This window comes from Salmo salar, chromosome ssa05 (assembly GCF_905237065.1).
Source record: "Salmo salar chromosome ssa05, Ssal_v3.1, whole genome shotgun sequence".
Taxonomy (NCBI): domain Eukaryota; kingdom Metazoa; phylum Chordata; class Actinopteri; order Salmoniformes; family Salmonidae; genus Salmo; species Salmo salar.
Genome location: NC_059446.1, coordinates 6,269,512 through 6,290,316, shown reverse-complemented (window position 1 = coordinate 6,290,316; position 20,805 = coordinate 6,269,512). Strand labels below are relative to the sequence as shown.

The window sequence follows — 20,805 nt, the reverse complement described above, 5'->3', positions numbered from 1 at the left end:
TAAGGTGGAGGGAAGGGAGAATCCTAAGGTGGAGGGAAGGGAGAATCCTAAGGTGGAGGGAAGGGAGAATCCTAAGGTGGAGGGAAGGGAGAATCCTAAGGTGGAGGGAAGGGAGAATCCTAAGGTGGGAGAAGGGAGAATCCTAAGGTGGGAGAATCCTAAGGTGGGAGAATCCTAAGGTGGGAGAATCCTAAGGTGGTGGGAGAATCCTAAGGTGGTGGGAGAATCCTGGGGAGAATCCTAAGGTGGAGGGAAGGGACTGGTACTCAGACTAAAACCTAAAGGAAATTCAGGCTTAAAAACAGGGTAAGCTAGGTGATGGGATACAACAAGGCCACAAAACAAAAATGATCTAAAGTAAAACAAGTCATCTACCATTACTTTTTTTTTTGGGGGGGGGGGAATTCCATCACCAAAAAACAAATCCAGAAAATGGCATTGTGGAAAACATGTTTATTTGTCAACTCAAAACAACCACTTCTGTTGGGACCATTGAGACACAATCCACTCATACTGAAGATCAGTTAGAGAAGGTCCAAGTGCAGTTTAAGGTGGTTGAATGTCCTTAGGTTAAGGTGTTGATGTATAACGGCGGACGTATAGGGGTCATGGTGCCATCATCCTCCACGCTGCTCACTTGAAGCACTTGCCCTGGTTAAAGGGTTTTCCTACATGTTTGAATTCTCCCTCCCAAGCAAAATACTCCTTGACCATGGTCTTGGTTTCGTCGCTGTCGGGGTCCAGTTTGCGCCAGGCGTAAGACTCGTAATCGATCTGCCAGTCATCAGACAGCTACACAGGGAGAGAGAGATGATAGGTGGTCAACTGAACGCAAGCATACAATCATTGAATTCCCAACATTGGGACAGAAGAATGAACCTGTAGGGTTTATAAATGCTTGGTGAGACTAACAAGATCAGTTGTAGCACATGGTTCTCCAAGAGCACGTTTTCAATTCAGAAGTGCAGTAGACCTCCCAATTCTCTCTGATACCCTTAGGCCCAGTTCTCCAGACACAGATCAACTTCAGTCCAGGACTAAAAAGCTTGGTCAAGGGAACATTTAAATGTTTAATCCTGGTCTACGCTTAATATATGTCTGGGAAACCAGTCCCCAGTGTATCCCCAAGACTGTTCAGTCAACTTTATTATTCCACAGGGGAATAATGGACAAGAATTGTCTACTAAATGACCTTCCACCCCAAGGGGAATCAGAAACTCACAGTGAAAGCTAAATCCTGTCCTCTGAAGATCCAGATTCCAGAAATGCTACTGTCGTTGTTCCCGCCGAACAGGATCACGCTGGCAAAGCCGTTCTTGCGTAGTTTGTCAAGTCGCTGGAACATTCCTGAAAGATGAAGCAGCTCTCAGTACCCCCCAGACTCACAATATTACATTTTTGACAATAATTGCTACATGTGAAATCCTTGACGAAATACACAGCTGTATGCGGCGTGAAAAGTGAGATTAACATGAAAGTTAAACCTTTACTATCGAGTCGTCCCTACGAACTGTTGACATAACCATCACTTTACAGTACAACGTACATGGATCACACTACTTCTGAAATGATCAGCTGGAGTCTGATACGTGTGGAGCTATGATTCTCTGTATTCTACATCTCACCCATGAGGTTGCAGCTCATGAAGGTTGTGGATATGTGGCTGTCGAGCCTATGGGTGGCTGTCGAGCCTATGGGTGGGTGTAGAGCCTATGGGTGGGTGTAGAGCCTATGGGTGGGTGTAGAGCCTATGGGTGGGTGTAGAGCCTATGGATGGCTGTGGGTGTAGAGCCTATGGATGGCTGTGGTATGGATGGCTGTGGGTGTAGAGCCTATGGATGGCTGTGGTATGGATGGCTGTGGGTGTAGAGCCTATGGATGGCTGTGGTATGGATGGCTGTGGTATGAATGGCTGTGGGTGTAGAGCCTATGGATGGCTGTGGTATGGATGGCTGTGGTATGAATGGCTGTGGGTGTAGAGCCTATGGATGGCTGTGGTATGGATGGCTGTGGTATGAATGGCTGTGGTATGAATGGCTGTGGGTGTAGAGCCTATGGATGGCTGTGGTATGGATGGCTGTGGGTGTAGAGCCTATGGATGGCTGTGGTATGGATGGCTGTGGGTGTAGAGCCTATGGATGGCTGTGGTATGAATGGCTGTGGGTGTAGAGCCTATGGATGGCTGTGGTATGGATGGCTGTAGAGCCTATGGAAGGCTGTGGTAGGTATCTCACCCATGATGAGGTTGCAGCTCATGAAGGTCATGGTAAGCTCCTCGGGGTATTTGTACTCGCCGTACCAGATGGAGTAGCCCTCCTTGTCAAAGTGTTCCCAGAAGTGGGGCACGGCTACAGTCAGCGTGTCCTCGTTAGAGTACTTCCTCTTAAACTCGTCCATGACAAACGCACTGCAGGAAGGAGGAGGAGAGAGGAATCATGAGAACAGGGGGAGAGACTAGTCACCTAATAACTCAGAGGTTAATACACTGCTCAAAAAAATAAAGGGAACACTTAAACAACACAATGTAACTCCAAGTCAATCACACTTCTGTGAAATCAAACTGTCCACTTAGGAAGCAACACTGATTGACAATAAATTTCACATGCTGCTGTGCAAATGGAATAGACAATAGGTGGAAATTATAGGCAATTAGCAAGACACCCCCAATAAAGGAGTGGTTCAGCAGGTGGGGACCACAGACCACTTCTCAGTTCCTATGCTTCCTGGCTGATGTTTTGGTCACTTTTGAATGCTGGCGGTGCTTTCACTCTAGTGGTAGCATGAGACGGAGTCTACAACCCACACAAGTGGCTCAGGTGGTGCAGCTCATCCAGGATGGCACATCAATGCGTGCTGTGGCAAGAAAGTTTGCTGTGTCTGTCAGCGTAGTGTCCAGAGCATGGAGGCGCTATCAGGAGACAGGCCAGTACATCAGGAGACGTGGAGGAGGCTGTAGGAGGGCAACAACCCAGCAGCAGGACCGCTACCTCCGCCTTTGTGCAAGGAGGAGCAGGAGAAGCACTGCCAGAGCCCTGCAAAATGACCTCCAGCAGGCCACAAATGTGCATGTGTCTGCTCAAACGGTCAGAAACAGACTCCATGAGGGTGGTATAAGGGCCCGATGTCCACAGGTGGGGGTTGTGCTTACAGCCCAACACCGTGCAGGACGTTTGGCATTTGCCAGAGAACACCAACATTGGCAAATTCGCCACTGGCGCCCTGTGCTCTTCACAGATGAAAGCAGGTTCACACTGAGCACATGTGACAGACGTGACAGAGTCTGGAGACGCCGTGGAGAACGTTCTGCTGCCTGCAACATCCTCCAGCATGACCGGTTTGGCGGTGGGTCAGTCATGGTGTGGGGTGGCATTTCTTTTGGGGGCCGCACAGCCCTCCATGTGCTTGCCAGAGGTAGCCTGACTGCCATTAGGTACTGAGATGAGATCCTCAGACCCCTTGTGAGACCATATGCTGGTGCGGTTGGCCCTGGGTTCCTCCTAATGCAAGACAATGCTAGACCTCATGTGGCTGGAGTGTGTCAGCAGTTCCTGCAAGAGGAAGGCATTGATGCTATGGACTGGCCCGCCCGTTCCCCAGACCTGAATCCAATTGAGCACATCTGGGACATCATGTCTCGCTCCATCCACCAACGCCACGTTGTACCACAGACTGTCCAGGAGTTGGTGGATGCTTTAGTCCAGGCTGGGAGGAGATCCCTCAGGAGACCATCCACCACCTCATCAGGAGCATGCCCAGGCGTTGTAGGGAGGTCATACAGGCATGTGGAGGCCACACACTCTACTGAGCCTCATTTTGACTTGTTTTAAGGACATTACATCAAAGTTGGATCAGCCCGTAGTGTGGTTTTCCACTTTAATTTTGAGTGTGACTCCAAATCCAGACCTCCATGGGTTGATAAATTGTATTTCCATTGATTATTTTTGTGTGATTTTGTTGTCAGCACATTCAACTATGTAAAGAAAAAAGTATTTAATAAGATTATTTCTTTCATTCAGATCTAGGATGTGTTGTTTAAGTGTTCCCTTTATTTTTTTGAGCAGTGTATATACAGTGCATTCGGGAAAGTATTCAGACCCCTCAACTTTTTCCACATTCTTACTTTACAGCCGTACTCTAAAATGGATTAATTCAATTCATGTTTTTCCCTCATCCATCTACACACAACACCCCATAATGACAAAGCGAAAAACAGTTTAAAATATTATTAGTAATGTCCTGCAGTAATAGCCCCCTGAGACGAGTCCGTCAGGATAGACCTCAGTACTAGAGCCCACAGAGAGGAGTCCGTCAGGATAGACCTCAGTACTAGAGCCCACAGAGAGGAGTCCATCAGGATAGACCTCAGTACTAGAGCCCACAGAGAGGAGTCCATCAGGATAGACCTCAGTACTAGAGCCCACAGAGAGGAGTCCATCAGGATAGACCTCAGTACTAGAGCCCACAGAGAGGAGTCCATCAGGATAGACCTCAGTACTAGAGCCCAGAGAGAGGAGTCCATCAGGATAGACCTCAGTACTAGAGCCCACAGAGAGGAGTCCATCAGGATAGACCTCAGTACTAGAGCCCACAGAGAGGAGTCCATCAGGATAGACCTCAGTACTAGAGCCCACAGAGAGGAGTCCATCAGGATAGACCTCAGTACTAGAGCCCACAGAGAGGAGTCCATCAGGATAGACCTCAGTACTAGAGCCCACAGAGAGGAGTCCATCAGGATAGACCTCAGTACTAGAGCCCACAGAGAGGAGTCCATCAGGATAGACCTCAGTACTAGAGCCCACAGAGAGGAGTCCATCAGGATAGACCTCAGTACTAGAGCCCACAGAGAGGAGTCCATCAGGATAGACCTCAGTACTAGAGCCCACAGAGTCCGTCAGGATAGACCTCAGTACTAGAGCCCACAGAGAGGAGTCCATCAGGATAGACCTCAGTACTAGAGCCCACAGAGAGGAGTCCATCAGGATAGACCTCAGTACTAGAGCCCACAGAGAGGCGTCCATCAGGATAAACCTCAGGTTTTTAACCAAGTGGAGTATTCCAGAAAGCAGGATTATTATTCAACTAATTTATAGCCACATGTAATTTAGGATTTTATGGTTGATTAAAAGGGGATTTTTGGTTGTCAAAAGCGTGATTTTCCTGCGTTTTATATTTACACAAACACTGCAGTTCCACACTGAGGTTGGAATAACAGTGACATTTTGAACATATTAATGCCCTTTTAGTGTAGGAAGTGTTTGGGGAAAAAAAGCCTGAAATGTCAGCCTGTTTTGGTGTGATGGAGTTGTGGAGTTGTGGCCTGCCTGGTGACATCACCAAGCATTAAATTAGTTAATAAAACAATAAGAAAGAACTGCAAAACTCTCTGCCAATAACATCTCATCTGCCACCCACTCAAACATTCCTTGCTTGAGAAATTACTCTTTGCTACAAAGCTAGTTTTGTTCATTTTTGGCCCTTTCAATTGAAAACAAAATCACAGTAAGGTACTTAATTGTTACCCAGAAATGATTTGATATCGAGATAAAAACGGCAGCATTGGTCCTTTAAAAAGGAAAAAAAGCTACATATGTAGAAGATAATTACGCCATGATAATTTTAAGTCTATTCCTCAAAAACGATTCAGTTATTTCAAGCAACTTTGGACAGCTGGACAACTCAGTGATCCAGCCTTCTGGAACAGCCCCCAGTCCTCAAAGGTGTTTAAAAGAAGGTTAAAGATTGGCTTTTTTAAACGAACCAGAAAATCTATAGTTATTTCTGGTTGCTAATCAAAGTTACCTGGCTAACTCATTGATCCAGCTTTACAATATACCCCCTTTTTGAATCAATGAGTTAGCCAGCTAACTTGGATAAACAACCCAAAATAACTTTAGATTTTCTGGTTCATTAAGAAAGCTAAAGTTTTTTTTTTTTTTGCAGGGAGTCTCATTGATATCTATTTTATGAGGGAGCCCTACATCACCACAATTTATAAATATAACAATACAAATACACAAGATTACAAAAATTTGCTGGCTAACTCATTAATCCAGCTTCGCAAGTATAACCCTCAGGTCTGATGCATGTGGAAATATGATGTACCTCTTTGGCAGGTGAGCGAAAGGGTCCTTTGTTTTGGGTTCTGAAGCCAGAGCTGCTTCACACTCGTCCATTTCCTCCTCAGCAGGGGCAGCTTCCTTCTCTTCCTTCTTCTTCTTCTCCTTCTTCTCCTGAGGTTTGCTTGCCTCCTTTCCAGCTTTCTCTTTCTTGGGAGGGGTGTCTTTCTTGGGAAGGCCGTCTTTCTTGGGCTGCATGTCAGTGAACTTTTTGGCTGGAGAATAAAGACATTCAATAACAAATCCAGTGTAGTGTACTACACCGAGCGTTTCCTTGTGTTTGCATCTTTCAACATGAAAACAAACGTTAGTACCATTAGACCACAATATTAGCATACATCAGTGCTTGAAGAGGGACGTACAGGCACAGCTCATAATATATCAACTATTGTCCCAGGTCTTCTAGTCAGATTATTGTAGATTGGGTCTACTTTAACCTGTGCCAAAGTCCTGTGTCATTCTCCCAAGGATTAGATTTCACAACGAGGGGGAGGCCTCTGTCATGATAGTACGGTCTTGGGTGGGTGACAAATTACTTGATATAAACCTTTCAAATCTTCTCCATGAAAACAAACTCCCAATTATTTTTCATTTAGACATCTATCAAAATGTGTCAAATGTGCAGAAAATCCAACACGATGCATCAAAGAAAACAAAATGTTTTATATAATGGAACTAGAACACGTGGAAGAATCCCTTCTTCTACAGTTGGTCCTTACGATCAAACTGAGCCATCTTGTCGCAGAGCTTGACCTCTCCGAGCACGGTCTTGAACTGGGGCTGGTTCACGCAGGTCTGGAACCAGCGGGTCACGTTGGGGAAAGGTTGGCGGAAGGAAGGCTCAAGGACCTACAGGAGGAGGAGAGGGACAATTAAAAGACACGCGGACAGCTCCACTACTCTAAACAAAAGATGCAGCATTTAGGCTAATGTTTCCCATACATTGGTCAAGTTTGTAGATAGAGGTGATATGTGTAGTCATACGGGTTCTGCCTCGAGGAATGACTAGAGAAATACTAACCTAGGCTAAGTCATAAGACATCAAAGCCATATCGGCCAGTTTCCCGGACCCAGATTAAGCCTAGTCCTGGATTCAAAACCCTTTCATTCTTTTTTTTCCCAATCTCCATTGAGTGTGTTTTAGGGTTATACTGTCTCTGGTAAACCATCCTGAATGGAACACTAGTCTGTTCTAGTCCATCACTAGGGTTACCGTCTCTGGTAAACCATCCTGAATGGAACACTAGTGTGTTCTAGTCCATCACTAGGGTTACTGTCTCTGGTAAACCATCCTGAATGGAACACTAGCGTGTTCTAGTCCATCACTAGGGTTACTGTCTCTGGTAAACCATCCTGAATGGAACACTAGTCTGTTCTAGTCCATCACTAGGGTTACTGTCTCTGGTAAACCATCCTGAATGGAACACTAGTGTGTTGTAGTCCATCACTAGGGTTACTGTCTCTGGTAAACCCTAATGGAACACTTCTCTATATAAAGTGCACTTAATAGGGAGCCAATTTGAGACACAGCCTATGTTAGTTAGTACTGAAGCAAAATGTGTGCAGTTCAAGAGGTACTTTGAGGAATGGATATGGAAACGCCCACCTAGACTAAGTCAGAGGACATGAAGCCCCTAGGTATTTGTTGTCATAACAGTAAAACAGAATATCAAACCTGTTTATAGAGCCAGATCATGCTGCAGGCCACGCTGATATCAGCCAGGCTGACTCTCTCTCCAACCAGGAAGGTCCTGGTGTTGAGGTGATGGTTGAGGACAGACAGAACCTTCTTTACCTCCTCCTTGGCCTGCTCTGTTGCCTGGGGGGGGACGGGACGACGCAATGCATTACATTTACAATGGATACATTACATTGTGCAAGTCTAGAGGCTACAGGGTGAGAGACATAGCAACGATTTGAGCATTGAGCAGAGTAACCTTTAACCAGAACAGATAAGTTAGCTCCTAAGACACTTAGCATTAGTCACCTAAACACATTTCTATGTTATACTACCAGTGTGAAGTTACGTTGATCATTTTAAAATGTTCATGCAGCACATCTCAGATGATTGCTATAGTATGTGACTTAATGTATCTCTCACAACACCTAGAGAATGTTAACAGCAATACAGACTATGGGTGTGAACGTTACAACCAAATTGGGATGGTTAGCACCCCCCCCCCAAAATGTAAGATCACAGTGGAGATATCTGTGTTATAGCCCAAATAGACGATAGGCTATGAAGGCCTGGAGAAAGTTTACATTAAATAACTTCTAGAATAATGTAAATAAAACTAGAGGAAGAGGTGAACTTTAAAACTACTTTGGTAAATTTGTAGGTAAATATTATTAGTTATGTCCTGCAGTAATATCCCACAGGGTTAAAGAGAGGAGTCCGTCATGATAGACCTCAGTACTAGAGCCCCTCAGAGAGGAGTCCGTCATGATAGACCTCAGTACTAGAGCCCCCCAGAGAGGAGTCCGTCACGATAGACCTCAGTACTAGAGCCCCCCAGAGAGGAGTCCATCAGGATAGACCTCAGTACTAGAGCCCCCCCAGAGAGGAGTCCGTCATGATAGACCTCAGTACTAGAGCCCCTCAGAGAGCAGTCCGTCATGATAGACCTCAGTACTAAAACCCCCCAGAGAGCAGACCTCAGTATTCAGATGTTTAACAAAACAAATAGCATTTGTACCCAGTGGAATATTCCAGAAAGCAGGATTTCTGCAAACAGCTAGTCTGTCTTTTTTTTTAGCATGTTGTGGCGAAAATAAATCCGTATTAGACTAATGCTAAATCGCTAGTTAGCTGGCTAGCTAATACAATGTACTGAGTCAGAGCACACTTAGCTAGGCAATATAGCCTGATACCAGTGCTGCTGTAGGCTTATATTAGCATGTTGCTTGTGCAACATTATCTTCTAAATCAGGGAGAATTAGGCAAATGCATGAATTTGTTAGCTAGCTACATAAAGTAAGCGAAAAATAATAAATATTTTGCTGATAAACAATCTGAGTGGCTGGTAGATTAATTTAGATTAAAAAGGTTAATTTCCCACAATGGTTGTGATATCTGATCATCTACAGTGTAATTCCAGTAGCTGGAAAGCACCCAGAAAGACCATCAGTATACAGTGATAAACAGTACATACCTGTTTGTTGAACTGCATGATTCCCAAGGTAGGGAAGACCCACGCAGAGGCTGGAGGGATAATTTCAGCATCAGCAAAGCTTACCCACTGAAGCACCTGGGACTGGGCCTGGGGACTGCTGCCACGCAGGGCCTCATTGCTCACTGGAGGAGAAGACAGTACATACGATGAGAATGTGGGCACAGATCTTAACAAGGTAATGCCGTCCCAAAGGGCAGTGAATCCAAGTAAAGTGCTGCATGATCTGTATCTTTTCGATCCATGTTTACAACAACAACAAAAAAAAGGTGGATATGGCGATTTGGTGGACATTCCAGCCCCATTGGCCTTAGAAAACACAGTCCAGTCATGACTTGTATCAAGGATCAGAGCAGATACTCTACCAGTAGGGCTTTCCCACTGAAGCACTGCTGTTACTCCTTATAAAACACGACAGTGCTGTACCAGGGAAATTGAGTCTCCAATCCTAAGGATGGAACTACTAACTTGGGTCAAGAGCCTGTGAACCATCTAAACAGTTGCCATTGATAAGGAAAAAGATTCAAGTGTTATGTTAACTGTTTGCTAACAGTAGTAGTCCCACCCCCTTCAATGATTTCAGCATTTACCAACGTTTAAGCATAAGAGTTTAACACCGCCATCTCGCACAGTAGAAGAATAGAAACTCGCTTTGTTTTACTTTAACAATACACTTCAGGTGATAAAATTTTACAGTAGTTTTCCTATTCAAATCTGGATCCTGAGACGCAGTTAGCGTTAACGCTGGGACCGCTGATATATGTCCAGGGATCCTAGCTCAAACAAGGTGGTAATACATTGGCAAAGCAGCTAGCCTAGCTGCTAGCTATAAAGCTAGACAACCTGGGCTACTATTGCTGGATACCAAGCACGCTAAGCTGGATACCAAGCACGCTAAGCTGTTAGCCCTTGTGGCTAGGACCACCGATTTCAATTTGTCTCGGTTTAAAGATCACCGATTTATAGAGTTTTCTGCTGGCGTGTCTCATTTCACGGAGTGAATAGAGGGCTCGTCCTACTATCACGCCTCCGAAAAAAGACGAGGATTACATCTCTGCTGGGAAGGTACATGAACTCTTGGAGAAGCAGAAAGTTTCCGATAAGGAAATGATACTTCAGCAGGAAAATAACTTTAAAAGCTTCATACAAACGATAATGGATTCTACCAACGGCTGGATGACCTAACTAAAGATGTACAAGACATTAAAACAAGCCTTCAGTTCACACAGAAGGATGTGGATGTATTGAAAACCACACAGGATACACTTTCCAGAAATTGTTCCTCTATGCGGAATGAAATCACCAGTCAGGGAGGGTCTCCAGAACATGTCTGGGAAGGCTGATTACCTGGATGGAGAATCCAGGAGTAATCATCTTGTAATAGATGGAATCCAGGAGCGCCGAAGTGAGACATGGGCTGAATCAGAGGTCAAAGTTCAAAAGCTGTTTTTTTTTTTAATGAGGAGCGACAATTGGATCAACAGGTAGAGCTGGAACGTGCTCACCGGTCTGGGAAACCAGGGGTCACTAGTGGTGAGAATGGAGCCAGACCCAGGCCAATTGTAGTGACATTCCTCAGGTTCAAGGATAAGCTTGCAGTCTTTGAAAAAGCCAAACGCCTTAAAAGGTTCCTTCATCTTCATCAATGAGGATTTCTCAGATTCAGTCCGTCAAAGAAGAAAGGAACTAATACCAGCCATGAAGGCTGCAAGAGAACGAGGTGACACAGCACATCTGAGGTATGACAAACTGACTGTTCACCCTCCCTCCCATGGGAGTTAGGAGGAGCGACAGACGAGTAATTTCAGCCCCGCATAAACACACTGAGTATCTCAGATTCCAACTACTGATTTATGTTTGGACATATACTGTAAATCTACCAAAGAAAGGTCTGTTAATTGCTCACTTGAATATACGCAGTTTAAAGGAACAAAATTCATGAAATATACTGTCTAGTGCAGTCAAACAATATTCATGTATTGGTAATATCAGAGACTCACTTGGGACTCTTCTTTTGAGGATGCTGAGATCTCTATACATGGATACAATTTGTTCAGGAGGGACAGACATAGATATGGGGGTGGAGTTGCAGTTCACATCCAGAGTCATATTCCAATAAAACAACGTACGGACTTAATGTTGAATGGATTAGAGGCGCTATGGGTACAGGTGTATTGACCACATTTAAAACCTATACTAGTTGGTTGCTGCTATAGGCCACCTAGTGCTGATGTGAAATATCTTGATGGAATTTGCAAAATGTTGGATAAGGTATCTGATGAAAATAGGGAAATATATTTTGGGGGAGATATGAATATGGATTTTTTTTTATACAAACTGTCCGAAGATTCTGTTGCAACTGAATGTAACCTGACCCAAGTTATGACATTACCAACCAGAGTGTTCACTAATAGGTCTGGTATTACACCATCAACTTGTATCGATCACATTTTTACTAACATGGCTGAACGTTGTTCTAAAGCTGTATCAGTTGCACTAGGTTACAGTGATCATAACTTGGTTGAACTCACAAGGAAAACTAAAATACCAAAGTCTGGCCCTGAAATAAATCTACCGCAGGGTAGGGTTCAAATCAGGACTCATTTGTGGATGAGATTAAGAATGTTCAATGGTTAGAAGTGTGTTGTAAGGATGATCCTGAAATGTCACTAAATTTGTTTATGAAATTATTTACGAGTATAGCTGATAAGCACGCCCCTTTAAGAAAATGCACTGTGAGGTCAAACGGTGCCCCGTGGATTGATGATGAGCTGAGAAATTTAATAATTCAACGTGATGCCAGAAAAGTAGCAGATAAATCTAGTACTTTGTTTGATGAGCAAAGTTATTGTAAATTAAGAAATCTTGTGACCATCTAAACAAAGGAAAGAAGAAGGGATTCTATCAGCACAAAATTGATGAAGTAAAGGGTGATGGGGAAAAAAAATGGAGAACGTTGAACGCTATTACGGGTAGGGAAATTCAAACATGTCTGCCTCTTTTATTGAATCAGAGGGTATATTTATTACAAAACCACACTACATCGCAAACTACTTTAATATTTAACAGGCAAAGTGGACAAGTTGAGGAATGCTATGATTCCAACTGATCGCTCCATGGCCATATACCCTTATAAAAGATTGTATCATGAAGGAGAAGCAATGCAGGTTTGAATTTCGACAAGTAGAAAGGGAAGACGTTGATAGGATGCTGTTGTCTCTTTCAGATGACAAGGCACCTGGTACAGATAATCTGGACACCAATTTGCTTAGAATCTCTCATATTTTTAATAAGTGCTTGATGTATGGGGTGTGCCCAGAAGTCTGGCAAGAGTCAAAGGTTATTCCACTACCTAAGGATAAAAAAAATCTGCATTCACTGGTTCTAATAGTCAGCCTATAAACTTGCTGCCTGTGTTAAGTAAATTATATCTGTACAAATCAAGGATTATTTCTCATGTAGTGGTCTGATAACTGGTTTCCAGTATGCATACAAAGGGCATTTTGCGAGTACGGCCTTAGCACAAATGAGAGATGATTGGTTAAAGAGTATGAATGATAGGAAGTTAGTTGGTGCAGTGTTGCTGGATTCCAGTGCTGCTTTCTATGTAATTAATCATGAACTGTTACTAGGAAAACTCAAATGTTATGGTTTTAAGGATGCAGCTCTATCCTGGATGGAAAGCCATCTATCCAAGAGAAGGCAAAAAGTGTTCTTTAATGGTAGCTTTTCAAATAGTAAAGACATACACTGTGGTGTTCCTCAAGGAATCTGCCTAGGCCCACTTCTCTACTTTTCTAATGATTTACCTTCAGTAATGAACAAAGCAAGAGTGGTAACATATGCTGATTACTCTAGAACGTATAGCGCAACATCAGAATTTAATGAGCTAACAGACGTACTGAGCAGTGAACCAAGAATGGTGTCTGAGTGTGTTGATATGAACAAATTGGTGTTGAACATTTCTAAAACTAAATGTATTGCATTTGGTTCTAGATATATGCTTGCTGACGATCCCCAATTGAATTTGTTGATGAATAGAACACATGTAGAGCAAGTGAAAAAAACTAAACTACAAGGTGTCATATTGGATGCAGCTTTATCATGGTCAGAACATATAGATAACATTGTTATTAAGATGGGTAAGGGAATTACTGTTGCAAAAATTCTCTCAGAATATGTAACATCTAGCACTCTGTATGAGGTGATTCAATCCCTGGTCCTATCACACTTAGAGTACTGTCCAGTTATATGGTCAATCCCTGGTCCTATCACAATTAGAGTACTGTCCAGTTATATGGTCAATCCCTGGTCCTATCACAATTAGAGTACTGTCTGGTTATACGGTCATCTGCAGCAAAGAACGATATAAAAAAAACTCCAAATGGCTCAAAACAGGGCAGCCAGATTATCTCTTCATTACTCTAACTGAATGAATATTATTAAAATGCATCAGAATCGCATGGCTTCAAGTTAAAAACAAATTTTACAGGCCTCAACCCACCTCCATTCTCTACTAGACACTACAGGAGAGGACACTACCGAGTCACTACGGAGGGAGTGAGCCACTGCAGGCTCAGCCTCGATGACGGTCTGCATAAAAACTATTGAGATGAGATTTTTTTAATAAATGTCACGTGGATTTTGGGTATGCATTTTTGATGATAGCAGATCTAGCTATGCATATCAGATATTGATAATGAGACCTCTGGTTTGATATTGGCTAAACAGGCTTGGGTCGAGTCCCAATTCTCTCCAACCTTGTTAAATCCATGTGAGAAAGTGTGCAAATGTACACTGGAAGAAGGATGGAGAATGGGGCTGAAGACCAAGGTTGCATCCCCAGACAAACACCCGATGCAGCCAATATTCAGGTGATGAATTAGGGCAGTTGGAAACCTAACCCTGCATGAGGGCAGCTATCGAGGAGGACGAGGGTAGCTGGCCACCCGTCTGCAGGTAGCCTAGTGGTTAGAGCGTTGGGCCAGTAACCGAAAGGTTGCTGGTTCGAATGCCCCAAGCTGACAAAATAAAAAATCTGTCGTTCTGCCCCTGAACAAGGCACTTAGCCTACTGGGGAACAGTGGGTTGTCAATGTAAATAAGAATTTGTTCTTAACCTCACTAGGGTAGGGGGCAGCATTCGGAATTTTGGTTGAAAAGCGTGCCCAAAGTAAACTGCCTGCTACTCAGGTCCAGAAGCTAGGATATGCATATAATTGGTAGATTTGGATAAAAAAACACTAAAGTTTCCAAAACTGTTAAAATAATGTCTATGAGTATAACAAAACTGATATGACAGGCAAAAACCTGAGGAAAATCCATCCAGGAAATGCTTTTATTTTGAAATGGCTGTTTTTCCATTGAAAGCGTATCAACCATACAAAGACTTATGACCCAGTTCACAATCTCTATGGCTTCCACAACATGTGGCCAGTCTTTAGGCATCGTTTCAGGCCTTTCTCTGAAAAATGAGGGAGAAACAGCACTTTCAATGGGAGGACAGTGGAAATTTCCAGACATGAGTCCAGCGCGTGACCGGGAGCGTGCGACCGGGAGCGTGCCTTTCTTGTTTTTCCTTTTCTATTGAAGTTATTGTCCGGTTGAAATATGATCGATTATTTATGACAAAAACAACCTTGAGGATTGATTATAAACATCGTTTGACATGTTTCTACGAACTTTTATGGTACTTCTTACATTTTTCATCTGTGTGTTGTGAACGCGCTTTGTTCCATTGGATTACTGAACAAAACGCACCAACAAAAGGTTGGTTTTAAGACATAATCGAACAAAACAAACATTTATTGTGTAACATGGAGTCTTGGGAGTGCAACCATATGAGGATCAAAGGTAAGGGATACATTTTATCGCCATTTCTGACTTGCTACTCCTCTTCTTGGCTGCTAACTGTTTAATGATTTGTCTGCTGGACGCTGTTCTCAGATAATCGCATGGTTTGCTTTCGCCGTAAAGCCTTTTTGAAATCTGACACAGCGGTTGGATTAACAAGAAGTTTATCTTTAAGCTGGTGTATAACATTTTTACCTTTTATGTATGTTTATTATGAGAATTTGTTTTGTTGAGTTTCACGCTCCGCAATTTCACCGGATGTTGTTTGAGACAGTGGATTACTGAACAAAACGAGCTAACAAAACTGAGGTTTTTGGATATAAAGAGGGACTTGATCGAACAAAACGAAAAATGTTGGGGTAACTGGGAGTTTTGTGAGTAACCATATGAAGATCAAAGGTAAGTGATTAATTTTATCGCCATTTCTGACTTTTGTTACTTGTCTGGTTACTGTTTAAATGATTTGTCTGCTGGGTGCTGTTCAGATAATCGCATGGTTTGCTTTCGCCGTAAAGTCTTTTTGAAATCTGACACTGTGGTTGGATTAACAAGAAGTTAATCTTTAAACCGATGTATAACACTTGTATGTTTCATGAATTTTTATAATGAGTATTTCTGTTTTTGAATTTGGCGCTCTGCAATTTCACTGGACGCTAGCGTCCCACACCCCCTAGAGAGGTCAACTGACTTGCCTAGTTAAATAAAAGTTAAATAAATTTAAAAAAATGTAAGGATCAAAACAATCCATCTTCAGGCACTTTTAGTCCACAGAAAATGTAGAAGGGCTAGAGTACATAACGCCTAGTGTCCAATTGAACTAGCTTCAGGTCTTAACTGTAAATTAAATATGATTATTTTAGGGCTAGAGTACATAACGCCTAGTCCCAATATAGTGCACTACTTTAGACCAGGGCCATATTCCCTATATAGTACACTACCGTATGGACAATGTTCCCTCTAAGATGAGTTCGCAGATGAAATATCTGCCCCCCCACCCCACCCACAGAGAAGCAAGAGATTAGAAAATGGAGTGAAGTTCAGAGTTTTCCCCCATTAGTTAACACTATCAACATGTCCCTTTACTGTGGGAATTGTGATTGAATCAACGCAATATTAGTCAGTTTCAATCCAACATACTGAAACAAAACTACACAAGACTTAGTACGCAAAGCTAATTACGCAAAAGATTTTGGGTTGTAGGCAGAACGAATCGGAATAGAATTCTATTGAGCAACTAAGCATGTACTCTACAGACCGGTGTGCCATAACCAATCAGAGCTGCAGTAGGCCTATATGCAAATAGACCAGTGCCATATATGGATCTGTGTCATTTACTTAGAACTGGACTGTGTTTACAGCATGAGCAGTTGTGAGTAGATGTGCTTGTTTTGAGATCAAAGGAAGAGCTGCATGTAGCCACATGCACATTTTGTTCATATCCTTTGCTACTTTGAGTTATTAGCCCAGTTATAGATAATTTGTAGTCAGCAATGGTGGAGTGGTTGCTTCCAACAAGAACACAAAACGTGTGCATTTCTAGCCATCTTTGAAAAGCGAGTCAGGTAAAGAGCTTTTTCTTTTGCCTCAAAGGGGAAGTGATTTATTTTGAGACAGGCTTGAATGAGCCAAGTAGCCAATAGGCAGAGAGTAGCATACATTCTCTGATTCTCTGATTCTCTGTAATAATGGTATGGGAATAATGCATTTTATTTTGTTTCTTGCATCAACTACAACATTTTTCAGTCACCTCCTTATCTGAAGGACAAGTGGATAATCAGGTTAATGTCAGGCTCTGCATGTGTTTTTTTTCAAAAGTCTCATGGAATGTTGGCCTACATTGAACACCCCACATTGGCTGCTACTGTAGGCTGAATGATAGAATAGCTATTTCCATGTTAAAATGTTATGGGATGGATGGCCACTAACTTAAAGCTGGTACAGCCTGTGTTCACGGTAAACGCACACCGGAAGTTGCACAGAATTTTCACAACGTTCCAAGTTTGCGCTCAGCAGACCTGACTTTTGAGCGAACACTGCCCTATGGCACCTGGGTCAACAGTAGTGCACTATATAGAGAATAGGGTCCCATTTGTCTACTCCAGACTCAGAAAAAGACGGGATGTGAAAAGCAGACTTACGGTAGTGAGCAATGGCATTACTCTCGAAAAGACAGAAGCCGTCATCGCCCTGAAAAGCTGGAACCTGGCGAGGGGGAACAGTTTAAAAAGGAAAACAGAGTCAGTCATTTATTTATTTGATTAATTGGGAGTCCCTTTTCAACACCTGTCCCTAGTTGGGAGACACCAACCAATAGCCAATGTTTACATCTGATGCTCAGGGTTAAAAAGCTCAATAAAACTTCATGATTATTTCAGGTGAAGAAATTCAAAACATCATTGCATCATACAAACTATTTTTGGGAATATAGCGCTGCTAACACAGACAATACAACATCTTATCATCCAAGTTCAAGGATGTGTACAAGGTAAACCATGGCAGTATCCCAAGTGGCACCCTATTTCCTATATAAGACCCTGGTCAAAAGTAGTGCACAGTGTAGGGAATAGGGTGCTATTTCAGATGGATCACATTACAAAATGGATACAGAAACTGACCTTGCCCAAGGGGAAGTTGTTGAGGAAGGCGGGGGTACGGTTCGTCTGCCCGAAGGTGAAGGCAGGGGCGCTGCTGGCCACCTTAAGAGAGACGAGATGATACTTTATTCATCCCAAGAGAAATTAGGCTGCGTTTACTCAGGCAGTCCAATTCTTATCTTTTGCCCAATAGAGCTGATCGGTCAAATTACAAATTGGTGGCAAATGATCTGAATTGGGCTACTTGTGTAAACAGAGTTACGTTGTCATCGTTACAGCCGTAGTAAAAACAATATAAATACAACATTTAATAACAAATCACAGGGCAATAAGAATAAATAAATATGATACGGTAGGTTTAAACATGTAGTACCTTGAGGCGTGCACCGCTGTACTGGGCTGCAATTTGAGCCTTGAAGGCTCTCCAGTTCTCTGGATACGTGTACAGAGTCTACGGAAGGGAGGAGAGAGAGAACCATCACAACTATATTAAATGGGGAAGAAAAACCCTGTACACAGTAGTGCTTCTAGATCCAGGTAGTGGTTTAGGCAGGAACTACTAGTAGAATCACTTACTAGTAGAATCACTAGTAGTTACATAACTAGTGGTTTCTAACAGTACCTTGTCAGCTTGGGGATTTGAATTTGCAACCTTTCGATTACTAGTCCAACGCTCTAACCACTAGGCTACCCTGCAGCCTCAAGTTAAATAAAATACTTAAATAAAAGGCAAATAAAAAAAATTCAATTGTATTTTAATAATTTAGCATACGCCTTTCATATTAATGCCAAATTCCTGTTCTTTTTTCAACGATTTCTCACAAAAACAAGCCCATCTCTGTAAAATGTCAACGGAGCACTGAGCGTACAGCAAGCTTTTTATTTTCATAGCCTTTTGCATTGAATTCAGCTCGTGTCATGTTAATTCAGCGACCTGAGGAAACAACTTTGCAGACGTTAACCACAACATGTAAAATCCTCAAGACTGTGAGAAAGCAGCGCCGCTCTGTGATTATTAACGTTTGTATTAGGTTACCAAATTCTACTTTTTTTTTTATATATAATGTTGATGAGTTAGAGAAAGATGGCACTCAACAATTCAGAACATGAATAATTATATTTGTCTTGGTAAAAAATGTATTTTATAACACAAAGAAGTGAAATTTAATGAAATCTGGTTTTCAACCACTTGGGGCAGTGTGTAGACACCCTACAGTATGGGACAGTTTTCCCAGCCACAGATAAAAAGCCTAGTCCTACTTTGGGCTGTTACGGTCACTGGTCAGGAGTCATGACCGCAGTCAAATACCAAATTTGGGGAAAATAATTTTCACCATAAAAAAAAAAACCTTTATAATAATGCACTAAAAGGCATCACATTTGCAGTCTATTTTGAGAATTAGTGTTCCAGCAAATTGATAGCATTTTGGAAAATGTGCACTTATAGCCTACTGTCCTGTGCTCATTGCTGCGCTTATAATGTGAAGAAATAGCCTAATAGTTTACCAACATTTTAAGCTAATGCTACTTCCTTATGATGTGCCCTGCGTTTCGCCAGTGGTAAACAGCCTGCTGCAGCCCGATTGGCTGAAGTCAATACGCAACATCCGAGACTTGCATTCCTAGATATTAGTCACGGAATGGATGTTTTATGTGCTAACCACGGGGGATAGGGGCGTATAGCCAGCTGAATACATTAACTTTGGACGGTAAGATGAAACGACTGAATATCGCCATCTGTCAGGCTTTGGGCTAGCCTAGAAGCTGATTGCTGGTAAAAACATTTTTAATAATGCATAGCCAAAATACATCAGGGGGATGTCAGTAAAACAGCTTAACTATTTGTTTGCAATTCCAGTGCCAAAAATGTATTCCTAATATCTCACAACAGCTATAGAACAAGCAACCCACTTAGACCCTTGGTGTTGGGAATGTACAGGATATGTAAGCCTTATCGGCCGATATGTTTATTATTACAACCAATGCAGGCAGAGGTTACACCCCTTTAAATTTCACTTCCTTGCATTGGCTACTGAGCTTCCTAAAGTCAAAGTTATGCCAAGTCATTAAGGCACATCACTTGCGGATCACAAAGATGCTTTGGCTATCAAAATGAATATCCTGCATTGGTAGTGGCTTACCCCCAAAGTTGACCACAATCCTATCCAAACAGCAAACAAACTAGTTAATTTGATACCTACTTTCCATTAGGTACCTAGCTAATTAGCTAAGTAGCCACAAGTATGCTACCCAGAGACTCTGGATGGCAATATTTGGATACTTTGCAAATAAAAGCTGTAAATAAGCCATGACACGCGGGAGGTACAAAATCGAGAGCAAGTAATTTCATTCATTATTCGTCACGAACTCTGAAGAACCCAACGTGGCACAAGGTACGGAAAGAGGCGTCATTTTACCATCGCAAATGCTATTATGCTGCATCGTCAAGGAATACTTTATGAGAGGTAAAAATAAACATAGCAATGACGTTTAAAGTGGCTAAATGTGTCAGATATACTAAAGGGTAATGGATAAGTGGACGGATGGGGGCGATTTTGTACAGATGGTTGCTGAAAAGCAAATAACAATTAAGTGACAAGGCATCTCTCCATCTTACTCACCCCTGCCGCCATCTTTAGGACGAGAGAAAGGAAGAAACAGGGCGCGCACCAGTGACGTATTTACTGCCTGTTGGGGCGCGTCGCTGAAATCAAACGTCGACTGAAAATGCTGAAAATAAATGGCATTTTGCCCAAAAAAAGAAAATATGAGCTGTGTTTTAATACCCATACTATTATACGGTATACTTGAGTATATACTACATACTATTGGTATACTACATACTGTTAGTTGTTTTGAGTATACTGTAAGCGAACACTGTAACTAGCACTTCGCCTGTTTACCGGAAGTTGATGCTGTTGCTATGCAACCTCTTGCGAGTTTGTTTGGGTAACATATTACCAGCTACAGGTTTTACGATTTCGCGTGTGTTCATAAATTCAATCTGGAATGCCAGTTCGTATAGTTCGCTCTAGGATAGTTCAGACCATTTTACTCGCCCCAGCAAGCTGTT

General features: G+C 42.5%; 1 protein-coding gene and 1 non-coding gene across 2 annotated transcripts; both read right to left on the bottom strand.

Annotated features, from left to right (window-relative positions):
* Window positions 1-438: 438 nt before the first annotated feature.
* Window positions 439-20,382, bottom strand: ef-1g (elongation factor 1 gamma; the record flags this gene model as incomplete). The annotated part of the gene is given in 12 exon segments (NM_001139763.1): window positions 439-792; window positions 1,223-1,347; window positions 2,235-2,398; window positions 2,400-2,407; window positions 6,103-6,331; window positions 6,836-6,965; window positions 7,792-7,935; window positions 9,269-9,411; window positions 17,277-17,340; window positions 17,754-17,834; window positions 18,106-18,183; window positions 20,354-20,382. Coding segments are annotated over 10 exon segments (933 nt in total). The 3' UTR covers window positions 439-792; window positions 1,223-1,347; window positions 2,235-2,354.
* LOC123743268 (small nucleolar RNA SNORD36) lies at window positions 17,468-17,540 on the bottom strand. Its single transcript, XR_006770076.1, has one exon. It is a non-coding gene; the product is annotated as a small nucleolar RNA SNORD36 (small nucleolar RNA).
* Window positions 20,383-20,805: the final 423 nt, after the last annotated feature.